At 61.4% G+C, this 20,576-nt stretch overlaps 1 protein-coding gene across 2 annotated transcripts; it reads left to right on the top strand.

Annotated features, from left to right (window-relative positions):
- The first annotated feature begins 2,236 nt into the window (after window positions 1-2,236).
- Window positions 2,237-18,797, top strand: TSC22D3 (TSC22 domain family member 3). 2 transcript variants are annotated; one of them, XM_013367574.3, is made up of 3 exons: window positions 2,237-2,686; window positions 16,930-16,981; window positions 17,553-18,797. In XM_013367574.3, the coding sequence occupies exons 1-3, from the start codon at window positions 2,364-2,366 to the stop codon at window positions 17,796-17,798; spliced, it is 621 nt and encodes a 206-aa protein (XP_013223028.2). In that variant the 5' UTR covers window positions 2,237-2,363; the 3' UTR covers window positions 17,799-18,797. The 2 variants fall into 2 exon arrangements, with proteins under 2 accessions (XP_013223028.2, XP_013223027.1); XM_013367573.3 differs by lacking the exon at window positions 2,237-2,686 and adding an exon at window positions 15,739-16,625.
- The last annotated feature ends 1,779 nt before the right edge of the window (window positions 18,798-20,576 follow it).

Genomic DNA, 20,576 nt, shown 5'->3' with positions numbered 1-20,576 from the left:
CAGGCAGGACACACGGCCTCGGTCCCGGCGGAGGGGCAGAGCCGGAGGGGCTGGCGGGGGTGCCAGGCAGGGCGGCGTGTCCTACCCGCTGTGCCCACGGGATGGCAGCAGCCTCCCGTGACTCCCGCTGGGTGCCCACCCCACACCCCGCCCCGAGACCCGCTGGAGGGCACAGCTCTGCCCGGGCCGCGGCCCCGCGGCTGGGGGGCACTGGGCCGACCCCCGTCCCCAGCTTACGGGGGATGGAAGGGAAGAAACCTCAGCGCCCTCTTGCTTCCGTGGGCCTTGGCAGCAGTGGGGTCACCCAGGGACACCCCGCCAGCCCGGTTGTCAGGCTGTGCTGGTGCTGCGCGCACACCCGGTGCAGGGCAGATCGGCAAGACCCGGATCCCCCTCCCTCCCGTGGGGCTCAGCCCCTCGGCGACCACTGGAAGGAGTGAGGAAGCACCTCAAAGGAGTCCTCAGCATCCACCAGTGCCATGGAGAGAGGGAATAACTCTGTGGCAGGTTGTGGGTTATCTGTCCTTCAGGAATTCGCTTGATTTGCAGGGCTGCTGGTCACCCCCACCCACCCCTGGGCCCCCTGCTAGTGCCACCTTCACTGGCGGGGCAAAATCCAGACCCATCTCCGGGACTGATGGATTGGCATGAAATGAAAAGTGCTGCCCAGAGTTCTCCTTGGCCACTTTTAGAGCTGTTTATCTGAGGCAGACAGTGTCTTGTGCCTTCCTGGTTTACTAATGGACTGGAAAGTACTTCATTCTCATGTGATGTGAATGCATCTTCCTCTTTCTTGCCAAATAGGGAACAGAAATGTTTATTGGGGACTTCAGCCTTTTCTTCAGCAGTATTAGCTGCCTTATTAACGTTTCATGCGAGCGCTGCTCTGCTGCCAGGATCCCTACTGTCCTGGTGCTTTTTGTGGTTTTGCCCTGCTGGATTTTGACCTGGTTTATCTCTTATCAATTCTGTGGACTTCAGATCCGCTGCTGTCCTCCGATTGCTGCTTTCTGCCGCTCCTTTTATCAATCCATTCGCAATTCTTCCATACAGACTTCCTCCCGCTGCCTCCAGTTCCCCTCCTACCCATGGTGGGCTTTTAAAAGCCTGTACGCTCCTTCCCTCGGGCAGCTCATCTGCCTTCAGATCCTTGGCCAACCCTTCTCAGCAGCTCCCAGCTGCTTTGTCCAGATGTTTTCCTCCCTGAAAGGGTGAGGGTTCTCCCAGCTGGCTTGGAGGATTCACTGATTGACAATGATGGCAGCTCAGCCCCACTTCCACCACACACATCATCCACTCTCTCTTATTTTGTTCCTGTGTGTCCTCCTAAGCTGGGACCTCAGTGGCCTGCCATTCCTCATCCCCGGTGTCACAGCCCCACATCTCTGACAGTTTTGCCCTGTGTCCCAGCACCATCAGGACAGCACAGTGTGTCCCAACTGCTCTTTGCCAGCCCACAGAGATCAGTGCAGCTCACTGATAGGAGAGATGCTCCCACGGGGGTGCAGGAGTGCCGACAAAGTCACTTTTTTCCCCCCTGCAGAAATTTCCATTTCCCCTTGCATACTCCAGAGCCCCCAGCACCCTGCAAGCAAATCAAAACTTCTCCGCACATCCTTGGCCACCCTGGCTTTTTACGCACATGTTCCACCTGTGCCTTTTTTCATCTCTGAGTTAAGCGGCTCCCAGTCACAGCGGTGACGCTGCGTCACTCTGGAATTTTCTGCCATCCTGGGCTCTTTTCTTCCCCTTTTCCCTCTTTTCTGCCTCTGCTCCGGAGCCACGTGGGCTTTTGCGTGCCCATGCCGAAGCCTCAGGGGCTGATGCTGCGGCCACCCTCCAGCCTCCCTGAGCCCCTCTGCTCCCTCCCCAGGAGGCACAGAGTGGAGCGGGGGTCCCGGTCAGGGGAGGGGGCACCGTGGCCGCTTGCTACCCCCTTGCCACCCTCTCCCGGGCCACCCCTTGTCGCCAGGTCGGGGGGGCGCGCACCCCGCAGAGGGCCCGTGGCTGGCCCAGGGCTGCCGAGGGCAGGGAGGGGGCAGGAAGCACCGCGGGGACCCACGCGTGGGCTGTGCCGGGCTGCCGGGGGCAGGACGGGCGAGGGGGCGGGTGCCCGCCGGGGGCCGGCGGCGGCGGGGCGGGGTGCGGCGGCGGGCGGCCCGTGCGCCCGGAGCCGCCGTTACCAATCAGCGCGGCGGAGCCGGGGCGGGCGGCGGAGCCGGGGCGGGCGGGGCGGGCGCGCAGCCGGGGGGGCGGGCGGGCGCGGCGCTCGGCACCGGGCGCGTCCTGCCGCCGCTCGCCCTCCGCGGCCCGGGAGTGGCCCCGGTTGCGCCGCCGTGGCCGCGCGCGGGGGGGATCCCGGGATGTCCTCGTCGCCCGTGGAGGAGTGCCGGTCGCCCGTGGGGCTGGACTGCTGCAGCTGCTGCCTGGACTTGGCCAACCGGAGCGGGCTGGAGGAGGGGGCCGGGGGAGAGAACAACAACCTGGGCAGCCCCACCGTCAGCAGCTTCCGGCAGCTGCAGGAGCAGCTGGTCCGCAAGAACCTCAACACCGACAAGCTGAGCTCCATCATGCGCCAGGACTCGCTGGAGCCCGTCGTGCGGGACCCCTGCTACCTCTTCAACGAGGGCATCTGCAACAGGAACATCGACCAGACCCTCCTCTCCATCCTCCTGCTCTTCCACAGGTGGGTGTCACCAACGGATGCCAAGGGGCTGCCCGTGTGCTGGATGCCCCTGGAGGTGGAGCCAGGCTGGCTGTGTGCTCGGGAGCTGGCAGGATGGGGGGTGAGATGTGTGGCCTGCAGCCCCCCAGGCTGGCAGGGGGAGGGGGACCTGTGTGACCCAGAGGCTGTGTACGGTGGCAGTGTTGGGGGATTCTAGGTGGGGAGGAGCATGAGTGGCTGCGTGTGGCAGGGACCCGAATCCACTCGCCATGGGTGGTGCCAACCCAGTCTGTGGGAGCAGGTCCAGGTGGATCGGACCTGTGGTGGCTGGCGGTGCCCCTCTGTTGGTGCCCTGTGTCTGTCCTGGCAGTGACAACAGCCTCCACTTGTGTGTCTTGGCCCCTGGACTCTGTGTTCATCTCCCTGGCTACATCTTACCCACACAGACACTGCCTGCAGGGGCATGGACAGTGTCCAGCGTCAAACAGGCATCATCATGTTAGTCCTGCATGGAGAGGGGCAGCTTGTTACTTGGGAAGCAGCTGTGCTGCCTCAGAAGCCACCTTCAGAGTTAGTGAGAAACTGGGTAGGGAGCCTGAGAGTCCTGCTGCTGGGTCTTGCTCTTTCAGCAGCTTCCCTGTCTCTGCCTGGAGTAAATTCAGTGGAGACAAATTTGGCCTGGGTGGTATTTCCCATCCCTGGAAAGTGACTCTGCCCTTGCCCAGCTGCTCCCTCTCGGCTCAGAGCAGGCTGCTCTGGATGGGGTTGCCTGCACCCAAGCAGTGGGATGTGCTCATAGCTGGTCCCATTCACTTGCCAGAGGGCTGGGCTATACCCGTCCGAGGCTGGGGAGGGCTGGAGTGTGGGGAGCCGCCCTGCTCCCCTGCTCCGGAATTGCAAGCAGAGGAGGCTGAACGAGGGGTCCGTGAGGCTGCCACCCTCCAGGGTCCCCAGTCCTGATGAGGGGGACCCCAGGGGCAGGGAGGGGACAGAGCTGTCTCAGGTCCTGCACTGGCACCTCCAGCTCTGCGATGAGGCTGGACCTGGTGCACAGCACCCTGGAGGGCTGGAGACAACAGGGAGCAGCCTGTGCTGTGAGCTGGCAGGCTCAGGGCTCTCCAGCTTGGCTTTGACAAAGCTTAACTGAACCAGGGGATGCTGCAGGGTGGTAGCCCCCAGTGCTGCCTGTGGCTTCAGCAGATGGGACGCATTCCCCCTCCCAGGGCCGAGGGGACATGTGGCCCATCGGTGCATATGGAGGGCATCTGCGTGACTGGCAATGCAGGCAGCAGCTCTGGGGCTCATTCCTCAGCTGTGGGTGGGGTAGCGTGCAGGTGGGGCGCGTGGCAGCACCCACACTTTTGCAGACACCTCACCGCCCCCTCCCCTTTCTGCATGCACAGGCACCTGTAGGCGTGCTCCTGGGCCGTGCATGGGTGTGCAAGACACCCTTAGTGCCCTGCACCCAGCGCAGGGATGTGGGTGGGCTCACACGTGGCTGCCCCATGCATGCCAGCCACCATGCGTGCATGCCTCCTCGCCCCAGCCAGCGTCTCACACTAAGCGGGCTGCTCCTTCGGAGCCGTCCTCAGCGGAGACACTCTTTCTGCGCTTACATAATGCTGAGCTGCCGCTCAGGTGGGAAAGGAGGAGCCGGGACGCCTGCCAAGGCACCCAGCACCCGGCCTGGGCTCCCAGACGCACAGTGAGCAGTGAACCCACCCAGCCAGGAGGGAAATGGGAGCGAGAGATTTCCCTTCACTCCGGGAGGCTACAGCCACTTGGCACCATGGGCAGAGAGGGGAGGCGAGACACTGTCCCCAGTGCGAGCTGCTGGGGCTGGGTATGGGAGCCAAGCATCTGGGCTGCTTGCCCAAGGAAGGCGATGACAGTGCCCGTGGGTGAGAGGTGATGTGGGCATACCTCACTGCTTTCAAACACGTCCCTGCTGGGGCAGGACCCACGGTGCTCCTGGGGAGCATCAGTCTGCTCTGCTGAGGCAGGGAGCAAGGGTAAGTGCCAGGGGACTGGGGTTTCTCCCCATCTATGCCCTGCAGTGCCCAAGCCTGTCTTTCATGCCCTTGTGTGTGTTGTGGCTGGGGCTGCGGGCTCTCCTGTTTACAACAGGCTGTGCCACAGCATGGTGCGTGGCGTCCCACCATCACACCTGCTCCCAGGCACCCTGCTGCCAGCCTGGTATGGAGACTGCTTGGGTGATCCCACTTCGCCCCTGGGTGGCACAACATGGGGGAGCTGTGGGCATGGCCCCAGGCACTGGAGGCAGGTGTGTCTACACCTGTATCTGCTGTTGTTTTGCTCCACTCTGAACTTTCTCCTCCTGGGGACTGAGCCAAGATACCCAAAAGGTGATAGCATACACAGCAGCAGATTGTGGGTGCCAGAGGAACACCCCGATAACAGGCCTGATAAGGGCACCCTTGCTACTGGCACTGGGGAGCCCGAGCAGGTTTGTGCCTCTTAGCTGATGTGCTGGCACGGGAGGAAGGGAAAGTCGTGTGGATGCACACACTTGTGCATGGCCGAAATCCAGCACAGCACAGAAGGACCAAGCAGCTACATCTGGAGTCCAGGTCTGGCTCTGGGACTGCTGGTGACAGCTCAGCCCATGGTGTATTAAGCTCTGGGCTCCACAAGTCAGGATCAGATCAGTGCTGAGAGTCTTGGACAACCTACATTCAGCATTTCCAGCCTGTGTTTGGGGTTTCCCCTTGGCTGGGTGTCCCTGCTAAGCTCCCCATGCTCTTCACTCGCTGCAGGGATGCTGTGAGGGATGCACAAGGTAGGGGTGCTCTGTACCAAGTGCTGATGCTCTTGCCGGAAATCCTCCTGCTTGAGGCGTGCATGGATCCTGTTCAAAAAAGGCTTCTCCCTTCTGTGAGCTTACATGTGCTGTCATGAACTGCTCTCCAAGGAGACAGGGACAATGCCAAAGGGCCCAGTGTGCACAGAAACTCGAGGTATAGGGAGGCCAGCTACCACCATGCTGCTTGGGTGACACATCTCCTCCCTGTGGATGCTGCTGCTGGGGACAGAAAGGTCTCTGCCATCCTGCCACAATGCCGATGTTACCCCAAGATTGCTCATCCAAGACCTAAGCATGAGCTTAACGGAGCGTGGGCTGGGGAGAGCAGCCCTGTGCCTCTGTTGCACCTTCCTCAGGGCTGGGAGGGCTGAGGGGAGCCGGTGGTGTGGGCGGGGGGTCAGCACTGCGGGGGGAGAGCAGCACCCTCCCAGTGCTTACTGGCTTGTGATTCACAAGCAGGGCCCTGCTTGGCTCTGGGGTGGGGAGAAGAGATACATGCCAACCCGCTCGCCCACATCAACCAGCCCGTGCCAGCTCTCCTTGCCCAGCCCTTCCCAGATCAGTTCTGGATGCTTGGCCAGCCTGTGCCCTGTCCTGCTCTTCCAGGCAGCAAGGGAACACCTCTGCCCAGCTGGACCCCCTCTGGGCACCATGGGACCTGCTGCTCCAGCGAATAGAGTGGGCAATGGCCCGCTCTTTGGTCTCAGCTGTGGAAGAGGCTGGAGACCACCTTCCCCCAAGTCTTGGGCAAGCCAAGGGAGCTGCAGGGAGGCAAGGGAGTGCTGTGCTGCTCTGAGAAGCTGGGGGAGGGATGAATGGGGGTGGGAGAAGGCAGCCATAAGGTCACCACCTTAAGGTCAGGCTGATGACCAAGAGCTGCCCAAGCAGCCGTGCCAGGGTGGCATTTGTGGCATGGCACCATTTGTTCCCATCTGTCACAGTGTGACTTTGCAGTAGTGAAGCAGGAGGAGGAGATGGAGCCAGGGCATGAAGGGCATCTCAGGGTGACGGGGCCGGGGAGTGCATTCCTGCTGGCCAAGTGGGCTGGAGCAACAAGGAGGCATTGACAGGGACAGGGGCCACGTGGGAGCGTGTGTGAGCATGAGAGAGGTGTGGGTGTGAGACTGGGGGCTGTCCCGCTGGCAGCTCTGCCTTCCCCAGCCCTGCGGGGCAGGTCTGCCTGGGGAGGGGGCTCTGCCGGCCACCCTGCCCAGTCAGGACCAGTGTGCCAGATATTTGCTATGCTCTCGTGAGACAGAGCTGCATTTGGCCTGACCCGTGTCTTGTAGCATGGTTTGCTGAGCCCTGCAGACTGGTGAGATGGGGAGGTTTCGCTTTAGCAGCAAGAGCCTTGGCTCTGGGGAGTAGCTGACCTTGGCATGCCCAAATCCTCCCACTGCCTGGAACATGCCAGGCAGCCAGGCTGCTGTGCCCGCGTTGGTTTCCATAGCGGGCATCCTGCCACCCTCGGACCCCTGTCCTGTGACCCAGCAGGCTTTAGGGGGATGTTCTTGCAGGCCAGGCTTGCAGGGGCTCCCGGCCAGTGAAGCCCAGCAGCACCAGGTCAGCCGCAGCACACCGCTCTCGGCACAGATCGGCGAGGCTGGTGGCGGCACACGCCGCACCGTGCCTGTCCCTGCCCGTTTCTGTGAGACCCAGCTCCCTCCAGCAAGTAGATTCCCCAGCATGCCCCGGAGTGCAGGAGAGCCCTGCTCAGCACCTCCTGCCCCTCAGGATGAAGCTCTTTGCCCCTGGCCACATGGCTATGGCCAAGGGGGCCTGGCACAGCTGAGCTGAAGTCTAGTGATGCCAATGCCAGCTGCACAGAGATCCGTCACCTCAGCTTCCTGTGGGCGCTCAGGCTCTGCCTGTCTGCCAGGACATGTGCCCAGCTCCGAGCAGGCAGGTGTAGGTGGCCCAAGGGCAGGCAGGGCTGGGCAGCACGGTCCCATGGGGCAAATGCTGGCCAGGATTTATTTCAAGCTTTGAACTTTAGGTGTGGAAGAGGTTGGAACCAGAGCAGGCTCCAGGGGTCTGCCCTGGTCCCAACATCATGTTCCCCCTTCCAGCACCATGCTCCTCACTTCCCTGGGGACATGTGGCCTGATCCTGGATGGTGCTGAGGTCAGTACTGCTGAGCTCCTCTGTGAGTTGGGGCTGGGGCTGGCACTCAGGGGAAGCCTTTTACAGCCCAGCTGGCACCTGAGCTCACACCGGGCACAAGGTACGGATGTGTGTGCTGCGGGCAATGCCTTTGTGGGCACACGATGCCCATGGTGTGCTCTTCTGTGCTGTGACCCAACGCCACTTCCCTGGCCACCTCCCAGCACAGAGAGGGTTAAAGCCAACCCTGTACTTTGGGGGAACGCCATGGCCTGCATGTGGTGGACGGGTTCAGGACACGTGTTGTCAGAGCCAGGCGGCTGCCTGTGCACACGGGGGATGTGACTGCAGCGTATGTATGTGTGTCGTAAGGTGGCTGCCAAGGGGAGAGAGGGACCAGGTGATCCTGCCCTTTGGAAGTGACTGAAACCTCATTTGCAAAGGGCAGAGGATACCCTGAGGAGTGTGGCAGTGGGGGTGAGGGCTGGAGAGGCATTAAAAGCTGCAACCTGTCCCAAAACCACGCTTTGCCAATGAGCTCCAAGTTATATTTATCCAGGTGAGGCACCTTGCTGACTTCAGGACAGGTGTTCGCCGTCCTCTGTCTGTGTGCTTAGAGACATAGATGGATAGATATGTAGATGTATATGTATATTTGAGGGGCTTTTGCTGCAGAATGACTCTGGTGGCGGAGGAGAAGCCCCAGGCTGCTCCCTGGCCTGCTGGACCCCTGGCTGTGGGGTCAGGGTGTGATCCAGTCCTTGCCATCCCTGGGGATGACAAGCACTATCTGGGTGGGCAGCCGGGTGGCTGATGCCACAGGGCAGGGCAAAGACATCCCTATGGCCTTGAGTGAAACCACCCCAGTGATCCCCCTGTGGTGCTTCAGGGACTTTGGAGGCAGGGGACAGTCTCAGGTCATCCCCAGTGGTTGGCATGAGCCAGCTGGCAGCTGAGGCCACGCACGTGGAAAGCCACGGCAGTGTCGCAGGTACGCAGCCCACCGGCAGCTTATTGTCTTTCTTGTTGTTATTGTTCCGAAATGTCAGCGAGGGATGGGTTTTAACTGAGCATACCTAGTCTGAAATGCCCGGGATTCTTCGCAAAGGCCAGGCAGGGTATTAATAACCAGCTCTGCTGAAACTGCGCAGCCCCGGCGAGCGTCCTTGCCTGACCTCCTGCGGGGCGCTGGCTCGGGCGCCAGGGGAGCTCGGCCCCTCTCCCGCTCCGGGCCCCCCGCACTGTGTCTGGCTTTGCACTCCCTGGCTGGGTCCAGCCTGCCAGCCCTGGGGAAGGGGCATTGAGGGGCTCCTGGGTCTCCCCCCCAAGAATCCCCATCGGGCCAGGCAAGAGACTACAAAGCCTGAGCACCTTTGAAAGGGGAAGGTGAAGGATTCAAGGTTTTCCTTGAAGGTGGGTTAGTCTGGGCTGGAACAGCAGCTTTTAGTGGCATGGGGTGCCGACGCGCTGCTCTCGCAGCTTCCCAGCCTCTGCCCTTTCATTACATAACAAGCTGCCTTTCAATTAGCGAGCTGGGCACTCCCACATGCCGCAGGGCAGCAGCTGCCAGCGCCAAGTGTGGCTCCAGAGCGCCCGCTCCTGCCTGCAGCGTGGCCTGGGATCACCTTCGGCAGATCCCTGCCTTGGGGTGCCTCTCTCGGGCTGGAGAGCTCCGGAAAAGCCAGGTCTGCACCAGCGAGGGGCTCGGGGAGGGCAGAGCCCGGGCCCGCAGCCCCTGCCTGCTGCATACTCTGTGGTCCGAGGGCACCATGTGGCCCTGGTGCTGCAGACAGTCCCTTTGGTATTAGAGCCACCTCTGCCCTGTCCCCGGTTCCCTGAAACTGGACCAGACAAGGGCTACTAAGATCTGGGGATGATCCAAGATGATGCAGCGGGCTACAAAGTGAAGACAGGCCTGAAGTTGACAGCCTGGGCTGGCAGGAGACCTGTGGGGCAGAGCACAGCTCACCAGGGGAGGTGACAACATGGAGTTCAGTTACGGGACTCCACCCCACAGTGCCCATGGGTGTGAAACGCTTGCTCTGCGGACAGATTTGTGGATGAAAACCCATCTGAGGGTTCAGTCTGCTCACTCTCCCTGGGGCTGGGCATCCCTGACCCACGGGAGACGGGGAGTGTGGCCAAGGGCTGGATGTGCTCCTGCTCGCGCTGCACGACGCTGGTGGGAACACCACGGGGTTCCGCTGGGCTGTGCCATACCTGGCACCCTCCCCTCAGCATGCTCCAGTTGTGGGGCCCTGCAGGGGCCAGGTGTGAGCCACAGGGTGACAAGGTTTGTGCTCGCTGGGGTCGCCTGAGCTGTGCAGGCAGCACTGTGGGGCTGGTGTCAGCAAACAGTAGCAATGCATGAGGTTGGGCGGCACTGTCCAGGGCTGCTAATAAGGAGATCAGCCCTTTTCATCTTCCCCCCCTACCCCAGCGTGCCTGGGGAAGCCACGGCTTCAGGGGCTTCCAGTGTGCAGCATCGCAAGGGGGTCTCTGCTGGGGTCATCTCTGACCTCCGTTCTTCACGCTGCTACTGAGGGCAGCTGCTACCGGGCTGTGCTGGGTGGGGGGCACAGGAGGAAGAAGTGGGGCTGGTGACAAAGTTAGAGAAAGAAAAACTGCAGCTCTCAGCAGGCTGACTTCGGGGTGTGCACTCGCACGCCAGAAAACACAGAACTGGGAGTACAGCCAAGTACCTTTATCAGAGGAAGCAGGCAGCCCAACAGCTGGACATGGGAGCCTGCCAGGCCTCCCTCCTCCTGCCCCACACCGCCTCCAGCACAACAGGTTGCAGAAGTCCGCACACCACAATCCCTGCCCATGCCCCGCTGCCCGGTGGGGGAGTTCGCTGTGGCCCCTGCCCACGGGCGCTTGCTCTGCCTCTGTCAGTGGTGAAGGGAGAGGACAACAGGTTTCCTGTCAGCCTTCTGTGATTACAAACCCTCCCTGGTCTTCCCCAGCATTGCAAAGGCCATGACTGCCCTGTTCAGCTCTACCCATTGCTCTGGTGTTCCCTAGCCCTGGGACTGGGACTGTGTCTAGCAAGGCCAGCAGCAGTAACTCTGCAGGCAGGGGCTTGCCTTACAGATGTACCCAGGAGGGTTTAGGTGTTGCTCTCTGCTCTAAAGCAGCACGTGCCATGGGTTGAGGGATTTATGAGGCTCTGGTGAGCACGAACCAGGTCCCCATGTCACAGGGCTCCTGGCTGCATGGGGCTGCCACAAGTCCCATGCAGCCCCTGGAAGGCACCAGTTGAGCCGAGGGTAGTGCCAAGTCTGCAGTAAACAGCTCAGCTAGGACATCTTCAGGATAAAGAAAATAGGGCTGGCCAACTGGTGTGCTCAGCAGCTCTGGCCTCACAGTGCTCAGGACGGGCACAGCAGCCCCAGGCCAGCGCTGCAGGGCAGACAGGCACAGTTTGGGACACTGAGAATGGGACTGCTGAGTGGGACAGCAGATGACACCGCTGCCTGCTTGCCCAGGGACAGCCCCCCAGCATTACCTCTCTCCAGCACCAGGATAGGGCTGCGGGCCAAAACTTGGAGCTCCACAGAGCTGTCCCACACCCAGCCCTTCCCACCATGGGCTCCCACAAGCCCCAGCCATCACCGACGTCCCAGGCCACCCCTCCTTCAGCTCCGGCAGGGCACGGCTTGCCCTGGCGCTGGCGTCCCCCATTGCCTTGGCCAGCACAGCCACATCTGCAAGATTTCAGTTGTGAAAGGCAGAATTTTCTTATGTTTGCAAGTAGTGGCTTTTCCTCTCCCCCTCTGCTCTGACCCTTTGAGCTGGAGATCTGGCTCTGCAGAGCAGCCTGGGCAGCTTTGGCTCTGTGCCTTTCCCGTATTGCTCTCCAGTGTCTCTGAGGCCAGGCAATAAACATTTCCCACGCCTCAGACCCTCTGCAAGGCCTTCCTCCCATTGAACTGAGTCCTTGGGAGAGAGCAAGCCAGGAACATTGCCACGGAGCAGGGAAAATGGCCTGGAGCTGGGGGAGAGCAGAGACTGAGGGGCCAGGACTGCTCCTGCAGCACTGGCGGTTCCTCCTGCTCCCACCAGCAGCTGATGGGGCAAGGGCATCCTTTGGCCTGTGGCACCGCAGCGCCTGGCGTGGGTTCAATGCACAAGGCTCGGTGCAACAGCACACCTCATCCCGAGGGCCCTGGGGCCAGGGCCACGTCTCCTGACCCACAACACAGTGCAGGTATGGGCTGCCAGGGGGCAAGAGAGATGATCCCATCGTCCTGCTCCCTGCCATCCCTCACTCCAGCCAGGCTTAGCCCTGTGGGGGCTGCTGTCCAGCTGCCTTCATGCCTCAGCGCCCTCTTGCAGAGGAGGGGCTTGTCACTAAACGTCACCCAGCGATCGGGGCTGGCATCTCCTGGGCTGGGGCGCAGGCTGTGTGTGGGCTGGTCGAGGGGTTGCAACCAGTATCCTGCAGGGCCATTGCTGGGGTGACACCAGCTGGTGTCACCACTTCTCCTAGCTGCTTAGTAGCAGCCACAGGTTTTTTTATTTCCCCCAGAGATCTCAACAATTAGTGTCACAATTACACTGTATCACGGCTGCTGCTATTGTTACCAAAATAACCTCAGGCACGAGCCTGTGCCGTGCCTGATGAACCTCCCATAGCTGCACACACCAGGCAAGAACCAAGCTGCTGCCGCAGGGATGGAGCTCACACTGCGGACCCTCTCGCCCAGCCTGCTCCGAGGTGCCCATCGCCATGGCTTCTGGTGCCATAGTGTAGCAGTGAGTCTGTGCCTCCCTGCTCTTTAGGAAGAGCAAGGAGGGACATTGCCCACCCTGCTCTGCTGCTGCCAGGCCCCAGAGGAGCAGGAGTGGGGTGGTGGGAGAGGAAGCAGATCCCAGCATCTCTGCTGGAGTGGGGCCAGCAGCCCAGCAAAGCCATCTGCTGGGGCTACGGGGGCTGGGAAAGGACCCCCCTGCTGCTTGAGGTGCAGCTGGAGCCCCATGCAGGACTCTGCTGCTGTGGGAGGCATCTGGACAGCCTGCAGGGTCTCCCATGCAGATGCCTGGGGAGAGACAGAGGTCCAGCAGAGAGCTGCGAGCTGCTGCTTCCACCTCTGAGATGTCAGTTGAGCTGCAGTGGGGCAGCCCTGTGGACTGGGGGTGGCTCACCCCTGCACAAGGGGACAGCAGAGCTGTCCCTGCCCCATACTGCCGACACCACATGTGTGTGCACAGGTGTGTGTCTCTGCCAGCTGTGAGTCAGGGCAACGCATGCGTGGGCAGGTAGAGGTATCAGCCGTGCATGTGCAGGATGCATTGGCATGCATGCAGGAGGGGTACGTTTGCTGGGTGTCCATGCACAAGTGCATGTGCGTGCATGCATGTGCATGCAGGATGCATGAGTGTGCACGTGCAAGCATGGTGTGCACCTGTGTGCAGGGTGCATGCCCATGTGGGCTAGTAAATGCACGTGTGCATGCAAGGGCCATGGGCTTGTCTTTGCAGGTGTGCCTGCGTGTGCAGGGTGTGCATGTGCGTGTGCATGCAGGATTTCCACGTGTGCACATGAATGTATGGGTTGCAAGGTGTGTCTGTGTTTGTGTGCACCCAGCAACACGTCCAGGGGTGTCTGCAGCAGAAGTCACGTTCCCCAAGTGGGTGTGCGGGTGAGGAGCTGCAGGTGGGTGGGCTGGATCCCTGCTGAGGCTGTGCCACGGGGAGCAGGCAGCACCTGTGCGCAGCATGACCTGTCCCCAGCTGAGCAGGCTGCCTTGGGATTCCTCAGTAAGTTCCAGGAAGGAAAGAGAAAGCAGAGCCTTCTGCCATTTCCATCCCTAAAAAGCATCCCTCCCCTGGGGTCTCATGGAGGAGGGCAGCATCCTTCCCAGCCTCACAGCTGGGGAGCCCACGCCCCAAGCAGTGATGGCTGTGGTCGGGGCTGGGAAAGACCCCAGGAGGGTCAGCAGGGAAGGCAGTGACTTACTTTTGTTTATTTTTGCAATAGTCCCAGCTCCATGGGAAAAATATTGGAGGTGCAGAGCTGGAGTGATTTCCTACCAAAGCACTATGCTGCTGCACTTCCCCACTTCACTCCAGCAGCTGTGACAATCACTGGCTCTTCCCCAGCCCTCGGTACTGGAGCACTGTGTTGGGAAGGGGCCAGGCAGGGCCCTGGGACCCCAGAGCCATGGGACAAGAGGCACAAGCCAGGTCCCGGTCTGTTCGTCCTGAGGCTCTTGGTCCCTGGCACTAGTAATTTAGGGCTTTCCTTTGGCAAGGGGGCTGGGCCAGGTGTGGAGATGCCATAGCACAGGAGATGGGGAGCTGGGGAAACTGAGGCATGGCTGCTGGGGCTAGGGTCAGGCTGGGGTCTGCTCACCTGCTGCTGCAGGAGACAGATGGTGGCACAACTGGTGATGCACCCAGCCGTGGGGGAGAAGATGCCTCTCCCCTTCTCCCCTGACCTCTCCACAGCGAGACAGGTACCTTCCCTGACATGCGATGGGAAACTGAGTCACGGGACCCTCAGTGTGGGTGGCCTGGGCTGGTTTCAGCCAAGGGGACAGAGTCATGCCCCATGTCCCAGGGGCTGCTACCCTGCCCACTGCCAGCCACCCTGGGGACAATTGCACACAGAGTCCCTTTCATCAGCCGATGCAGGGGGGCAGCCGCCCGCGCCCCGCATGGCTCGGGGTGGCACGCTGGCCCCTGAAAGGGCTGATTGAGCCCAGCTGAGGTCATCTGCTGGCGTGTTTACCCCGTGCCTGCAGCCCCAGGATGCGGCCAGCACCCAGGCTGTCCCTGCCGCCCGGCTGGCCGGGGAGACGCGGCTGTGGGCAGAGCCGGCATTGCTGCCAGGGTGCTGGGCTGATGCTGGGAGCACAGAGCCTGGAGCAGGGCTGCAGGCACCGGCATGGCCTTCAAGCCGCCATACTCCCCAAGCCTCTTCAGGAGGAAGGACTGGTGAGTAAGGGCTGGCTGCGGGTGGGGGGGACATGCCAGCACCGGGGCTGGGGGGGTACAAGCCCCTCCCTGCTCTCTGCAGCACCACCCCTCCTGCCCAGCCCCTGCCCAGCAGCTTTGCATGGGCCAGGCTGGTGCTGGCACAGAGGTGTGTGTATCATCCCCCCTGCAGACGGAGGCACGAGCAGGTGCCACACATGCCCCCCTGGGGAGAAGCACCTCTCCTACCCACAATCTCCCCATTGGGGAGGAGAAGAAATGCCTTCTCCCATATCAAATCCATATGTCTCAGGGCACCTTCATGTGCCCAGCCGTGATTCACAGGCAGCACAGTGTCCCATGCAGGGTGCCCGTGTCCTTCAGCACTCAGGGCACCACAGTCCTCATCCTGCCACAGGAGGCAGGGGTGTGATTTGCTGGGAAGCAAGCTGGCAGGGCCTTGCTCTAAGCAGCAGCCACGCTGCACTGTGCCTCAGTTTCCCTTTCTGATGGCAAAATACCTCTCTGCCCACCCTCAGCCCTTTCCCTGATGAAAGGACAGCTGCTGCTTGGGGCTCCTTGGGTCTCTCACCATGCTAGTACCCACCAGCCAGAGGCTGGGCACCTTCAGCACTCTCCAGATTGGGGGATTTGGGGTCTGCCGCCGCATTTCGGGTGTGCACATGCCTCTGCCAGCACTAATGCTTTCTCGGACGCTGCTCTGTGACACAGGCTCTCCCGCAGGTTCTCATTCAGCATCAGCCTGGCTTACCAAGAATGAGCCCCCCAGGGTCAGCGGCAGCAGCCGGGAAAACGCCTGGGTGTTGAGTGAAGTCTCAGGAGTTCCAGGTCCAGAGGGCAGAAAGAAGCCCTGGCGCTGACAGGGCAGCCCAGGGAGGGCGGCCAAGCGCAGGTGTCGCATCTCCCGCGGCGGGCAATGCCAGCCCCAGCCCCCCCCTTGTTACCGGGGGCGTTTTGGGGGCCTCGCCTGCATCCCACGCCTCTATGTGCGAGTCGCTTTGCCGGCGCAGCGGCAGAGTTGGTGTGACCCCGCTGCTTCCACATGCGTGTGCGTTCCCGAGGCCCCGCTGCGCACTCCCCGGCGGCCCCGGCCCCCCGGCGCAGGACGGCGCTCGGCGGCCGCTGCAGTGCCGGCCCTGCCCGCGGGGCGGCGGCCCCCCCAGCGCGGCGGAGGGTTATGCAAGGGCGGGGCGGGGCTGGCGGTTGCCCTCGGGCTTGTTTTGCTCGCCGGGGTTTGTTTTGCACGGCGGAGTTGTTTTCCACTCCCGTTTTTGTTGTGCGGTCCGGTTTTGTTGCGCACTCCGGGTCTTGTTTTGCGCTTCCGTGTTTGTTTTCCACTCCTGTTTCTCTTTCGCCTCCCGGTTTTGCCATGCACGGCCATGGCGGCCCCTTTTTATTCTGTGCCCCGCTCCCCCCATTTGCAGCCGCGGCTGGCTGTGCCGAGGGCCTGCAGGCATGCACACCCCACATGCAAAGCGGGTTTCCCCCCTTTCCCAGTTTCCCAAGCAGGTTCCCCCACAGCTGAATCCCCGTCCCGGTTGCATGTGAGGAGCACAGGAAAAGGCTGGCGAGTCGTGTAGGGTGGAGGGGTGGGTGCCAGATGAGTGCCATGACTCTGGTTGCAGAAGACGAGAGGTGCAGGAGCGGGTGTACAGATTAAGGGTGCAGAGCCGTGAGGACACAGGGCTGGGGGACCGAGGTCCTGCACAGGGAGGCGGCCGTGCTGTGCTGGGGTTCAGCTGGGAGGTGTGTAGGTGCCGTACCGCGGGGCGGGGGTCCCGTGCAGGGTGCAGCACCCAGGCACAGGGCGGCCGTACCGGGGAGGCGCTGTGGGGCGGCGAGCGGGGCGGGCCGGCTCCGCTGGCACCGCCCGACGGGGCGGACACCGCGGCTATAAGTTGGGGTGGCGCGGGGCGGGCAGCCGCAGTGCGTTGTGATTCGTGTGTCCTTCGCACCGCTCCTCGCAGCTATGAGCACCGGCTTGTACCAGTCCCCGATGGAGGTTGCTGTCTACCAGCTCCACAACTTCTCCATCTCCTTTTTCTCCTCCCTGCTCGGAGGGGACGTGGTCTCCGTTAAGCTGGACAACAGGTAGGGGCAGCCCCGGTACCGGCCGCGGTCCGCCCCGCCGTGTTCCGCCGAGGCCCGGGGAGGGCAAGCGCGTTGCCCCGGCTGAAGGGACATCTTGGTGCATCGGTTCCCTGTGAGAGCCCGCTAAAGGGGGGCTTCAGGTGCATTGTTGCTCCGGGGTGGGGAGGACCGGTGTGTTGATCCCCCGGGAAGGGGGAAGCCCCGGTGCATTGCTGCCTGGGGTGGGGGGTTGTCCCGATGATCCCCGAGGCAGGCGGTGCTCGGGGGCTCGCTGCTAACGCTCTGCCTCTCTGCTCTCTTCCAGCGCCTCCGGTGCCAGCGTGGTGGCCATTGACAACAAGATCGAGCAGGCAATGGTGAGCCGCAGTGCTGCTGCCCCCCTCCCCCTCTTCCCCACCCGATTATCTTGCTTGTGGGTTCCCCACTCTCCAAGCTGGTGCTCTGCCCGATTCAGGGGGTCCCTGCTCCCCAGCCTGTTGCTGGGCAGAGCAGCTCCTTTGTCTGCCTGCTGCAGCTGGCTGAGCTCATTGGCTCCGGCAGCACCGCAGTGCGCAGGGACCCCACTGAGGAGAGAACCTGGGAAGGACCCTCTGGGGGTGTGGGGGTCACCAAGCCAGGTCCTATGGTTATAGGGATCTGCAGCCTGCCAAACCCCTAAGGGGTTGGGGGGAATAGCTGGAGGGTGCCTCTGGAGACATTCCTGGGAGATGGGGGAGCTGAGGGATGTGGTGGGCGCTGGCCTGCAGGGACTGCACTGGGTGAGCACTGAACCCTGGCCAGAGTGCCAAGGGCACAGGGAGGCAGCCTTTGGGAACAGCCTTTGTGGTACTTGGAGAGTGGCTGGCGACAGAGCTTTGCAGGACAGGGTGGGAGCAATCCCCAGGACATAACCTTCGAGTGACCAATCTCTTTGATGGTCTTTTGCAGGATCTTGTAAAAAATCACCTGATGTATGCAGTGCGGGAGGAGGTGGAGGTCCTGAAAGAGCAAATCAAAGAACTGTTGGAGAAAAACTCCCAGCTGGAGCGTGAAAACAGCCTCCTGAAGACCCTTGCCAGCCCCGAGCAGCTGGAAAAGTTCCAGTCCCGGCTCCCTGCGGAGGTTTTGTGCCCGGAGGAGCAGAGCCCAGGGGCAGCTGCCCCGGCCCAGCACTCCGGGGGCTCTGCGGTGTAAGGTGGCTCTGTCCTCGGGGTGGGCAGAGCCACAGAACTCTTTCTACTTAATCTCCTGCAAAATCGTTTCCGCCTTCATCTCACACGAAGGACTGCCAGACCCCGGCACTGAGCCGTGGCCCCCTGGGCAACCCCGGCAAGTCAGCAGGGCCAGTGGCCCTCTTGTGCACAAGGATGCTCTTCTGCAAGGAAGACACGGGCAGCTGACCCCTTCCCATCCAACCAGCCGTCATGTGCCGGGGTAAATCTGTGGCCTGCCTGTCTCAGGCTCTGCTGAAGCCTGGGCGTCTGCGACACCCTGGCAGTGCCAGGCAGCCTTCGGCACTTTAATGGGAATCCACGGTTGGAAGGAGCGCACGCCGAGTCCTGTGCCTTTGCTGCACTGTGCGGGGGGAGGGGGCCTTTCTGGCAAAGCCTGACGTTGGAGGAAGACCGTTGTTTAGTGAGCGACGCAGATTTGTCCTGCCAGACAGCCAGGAGTATGCTGGAGCCCAGACCTGACTGAGCAGCACAGGCGGTGGCAGTTGCAGTGTAGTGCATGGCTGTACGCACACCAGTGTGGGGATTACAAGGAAAAAAAGCTTGTTTTATTAGTTGGGGCGTCTGTAGCCACATCTGTACAAACACACGCATGAGCAGGACCTGCGAGGCTGTGGAGTGCCCTGCTCTGGGCCAGCCAGACCATCTTTGTACAGCTGGGGGATTCAAGGCAAGACTGGAACGGTGAGCGGCTGTAACTGGGTGGCCAGAGCTGTGAGCAGCCCAAAGGAGGGGACAGATTCACCTCTTTCTGGTATCCACCGTGACAAGGGCTGTGCGGCCGCATTGGGAGGATCTGGACTGACATCTGGGCTGGGGGGATCAGCCTGTGCCCCCAGGCTCCCCACCTGCCCCGCCAGCTCTCTGGGAACTGACGGGACGTCCCTTTTGACGTCAGAAGCGGTGACACAGTTGTGTAAATCTTGGTAGAAATGGCAATAAACTCTACTTTTTGTATAAATGCATGGCCAGAGCTGTGTATCTGTGGCTGGGAAGGGGGAGGTGTTGGTGGGGTGGCTGCATGGGTCACTGGGAAAGATGCTGGGGTTTGCTGGGATGGGACTGGTGAGGATCCTGCGCTGCAGACCCACAGGGGGCTGGGCTGGTGCTGCTCTGCAGCGGAGAAAACCTGGCAGCTCCCCACCTTTGGTGGGGGGATCAGTCCAAGATGGGGTTCTGGAGATGTGAGAAGTCACCCCCTTCCCAGGGGGATGGCTGTGTGATAGTAAAAAGTGCCCTGAGCTTGGAGGTCTTTGTCCCCTGTGTCATGCCTGGGACTGGGCTATGTGCAGGGCAGGCTGGGGGGAGCAAGCAGGGAGGAGGCTTTTCCCAGGCTGTGCAGGGCTGTATGTACCAGCAGCCCAGCTCTGCTCTTCCTCTGGTGTTTTTGTTCTGTTGTGTCTCACGGATATCATTTATATATATATATTATTTTTTTTTAAGTGACTTGAAACATGGTCTGAGAGCCAGAGGATGGCTCAGCTGGATTGAACAGTGCTGGATGGGTGCTGAGGGTGCCCCAGCCCCATCCTAGAGCACAGCCAGCCTCTCTGGGGATGCTGGGTGGTTGTGACATTTGGGTTAAAGGCTGTTGGGTAGCAGGAGAGGCTGGAGATGTGTGAGCAGAGCTTCAGGCTGGCAGGATGTTTGAAGCAAGGTGCAGTATCATCATTTGGGGTTTTGTACTCTGGACCTGATTCCTTGGCCAGCTGGAGAAATCCCTGGCCCAGGGAAGGGGTCCAGCAGTGCCCCAGGCCCAGGGTAGCTGGTAGGGGCTGCAGCTGCTTTGCATTGCTTGGGGTTTCTACCATGGTGAGGGCGACTCAGCCCCAGCGGGCTGTGAGTCACAGCAGAGCTGGGGAGCTGCAGACGGTTGGCTCCCTGGAAACGCCGGGTAAACAGCAAAACACAGGCCATGGGGGCTTGAAACCGTTATGGGGTGCCTCCCTCCTCCCTGTCTGTCTGTCCCAGGGCTGTGACCCAACCACAGCCTTGTGCAAGCAGCACTGCAGACACTCCAGTGCGAGGGCTCAGTGTGCACACCTGTGCCTTGGGTGTGTGAGTACCATGGGTGTGATTGCTTTCCTTGCTGGGTGCATGCGTGTGCAAGCAGGTCCACGCACCCCCATACTATGTATATATGCACCCCTTGCACACCCAGGCAATGTACCCCAGTGTTGCCAGTCTCTTAGGTGGTGCAGCTTCTCTAGGAAGCGCTGTTCCCCAGGGCAATTGGATGCCAGTTAGGTTTGAGCTGGCCATTTCACTGTAGTGGTTGTTAGGGATGCTACTGGTCTCCCAGCTCCTGGGAAACTGTCTGTCCTTCTGCACTGCTCTGGTTGTGGAAGGTTTGGGCTGCAGTGATGAGCACTGTACCCCATCTGGACGTGCTGCACCCCACACCCTGGCTGCATTCCAGAGATGCAGTGACAGCGTTTGGAGACTGGAGGCCTGTTTGCCACCTCTCCCCATCATCTGCCATCTCCCCTTCCACCCTGCCATGGTCCAGGGATGCTCCACAGCCCCTGCATGACTTCGTGCAGAGGGTATAGGCAATGGAACCCAGGCAGACCCCACTAGTTGCAGCCACTCAGCAGAAACCCATCCACTTCAAACCACTTATTCAGATGAGCCTTCCTCCCACGGGTGGGCAGAGCCTCCTCCTGTCCCCACAGCGTGGTGTGACATGCTGCCAGCCAATGGCACCGGGCAGCCCTGCCAAAACCCCTCCCTGCTGCTG

Source organism: Columba livia, chromosome 12 (genome assembly GCF_036013475.1).
Source record: "Columba livia isolate bColLiv1 breed racing homer chromosome 12, bColLiv1.pat.W.v2, whole genome shotgun sequence".
In the NCBI taxonomy this organism is placed as follows: domain Eukaryota; kingdom Metazoa; phylum Chordata; class Aves; order Columbiformes; family Columbidae; genus Columba; species Columba livia.
This window is presented reverse-complemented; position numbering and strand designations above follow the sequence as displayed.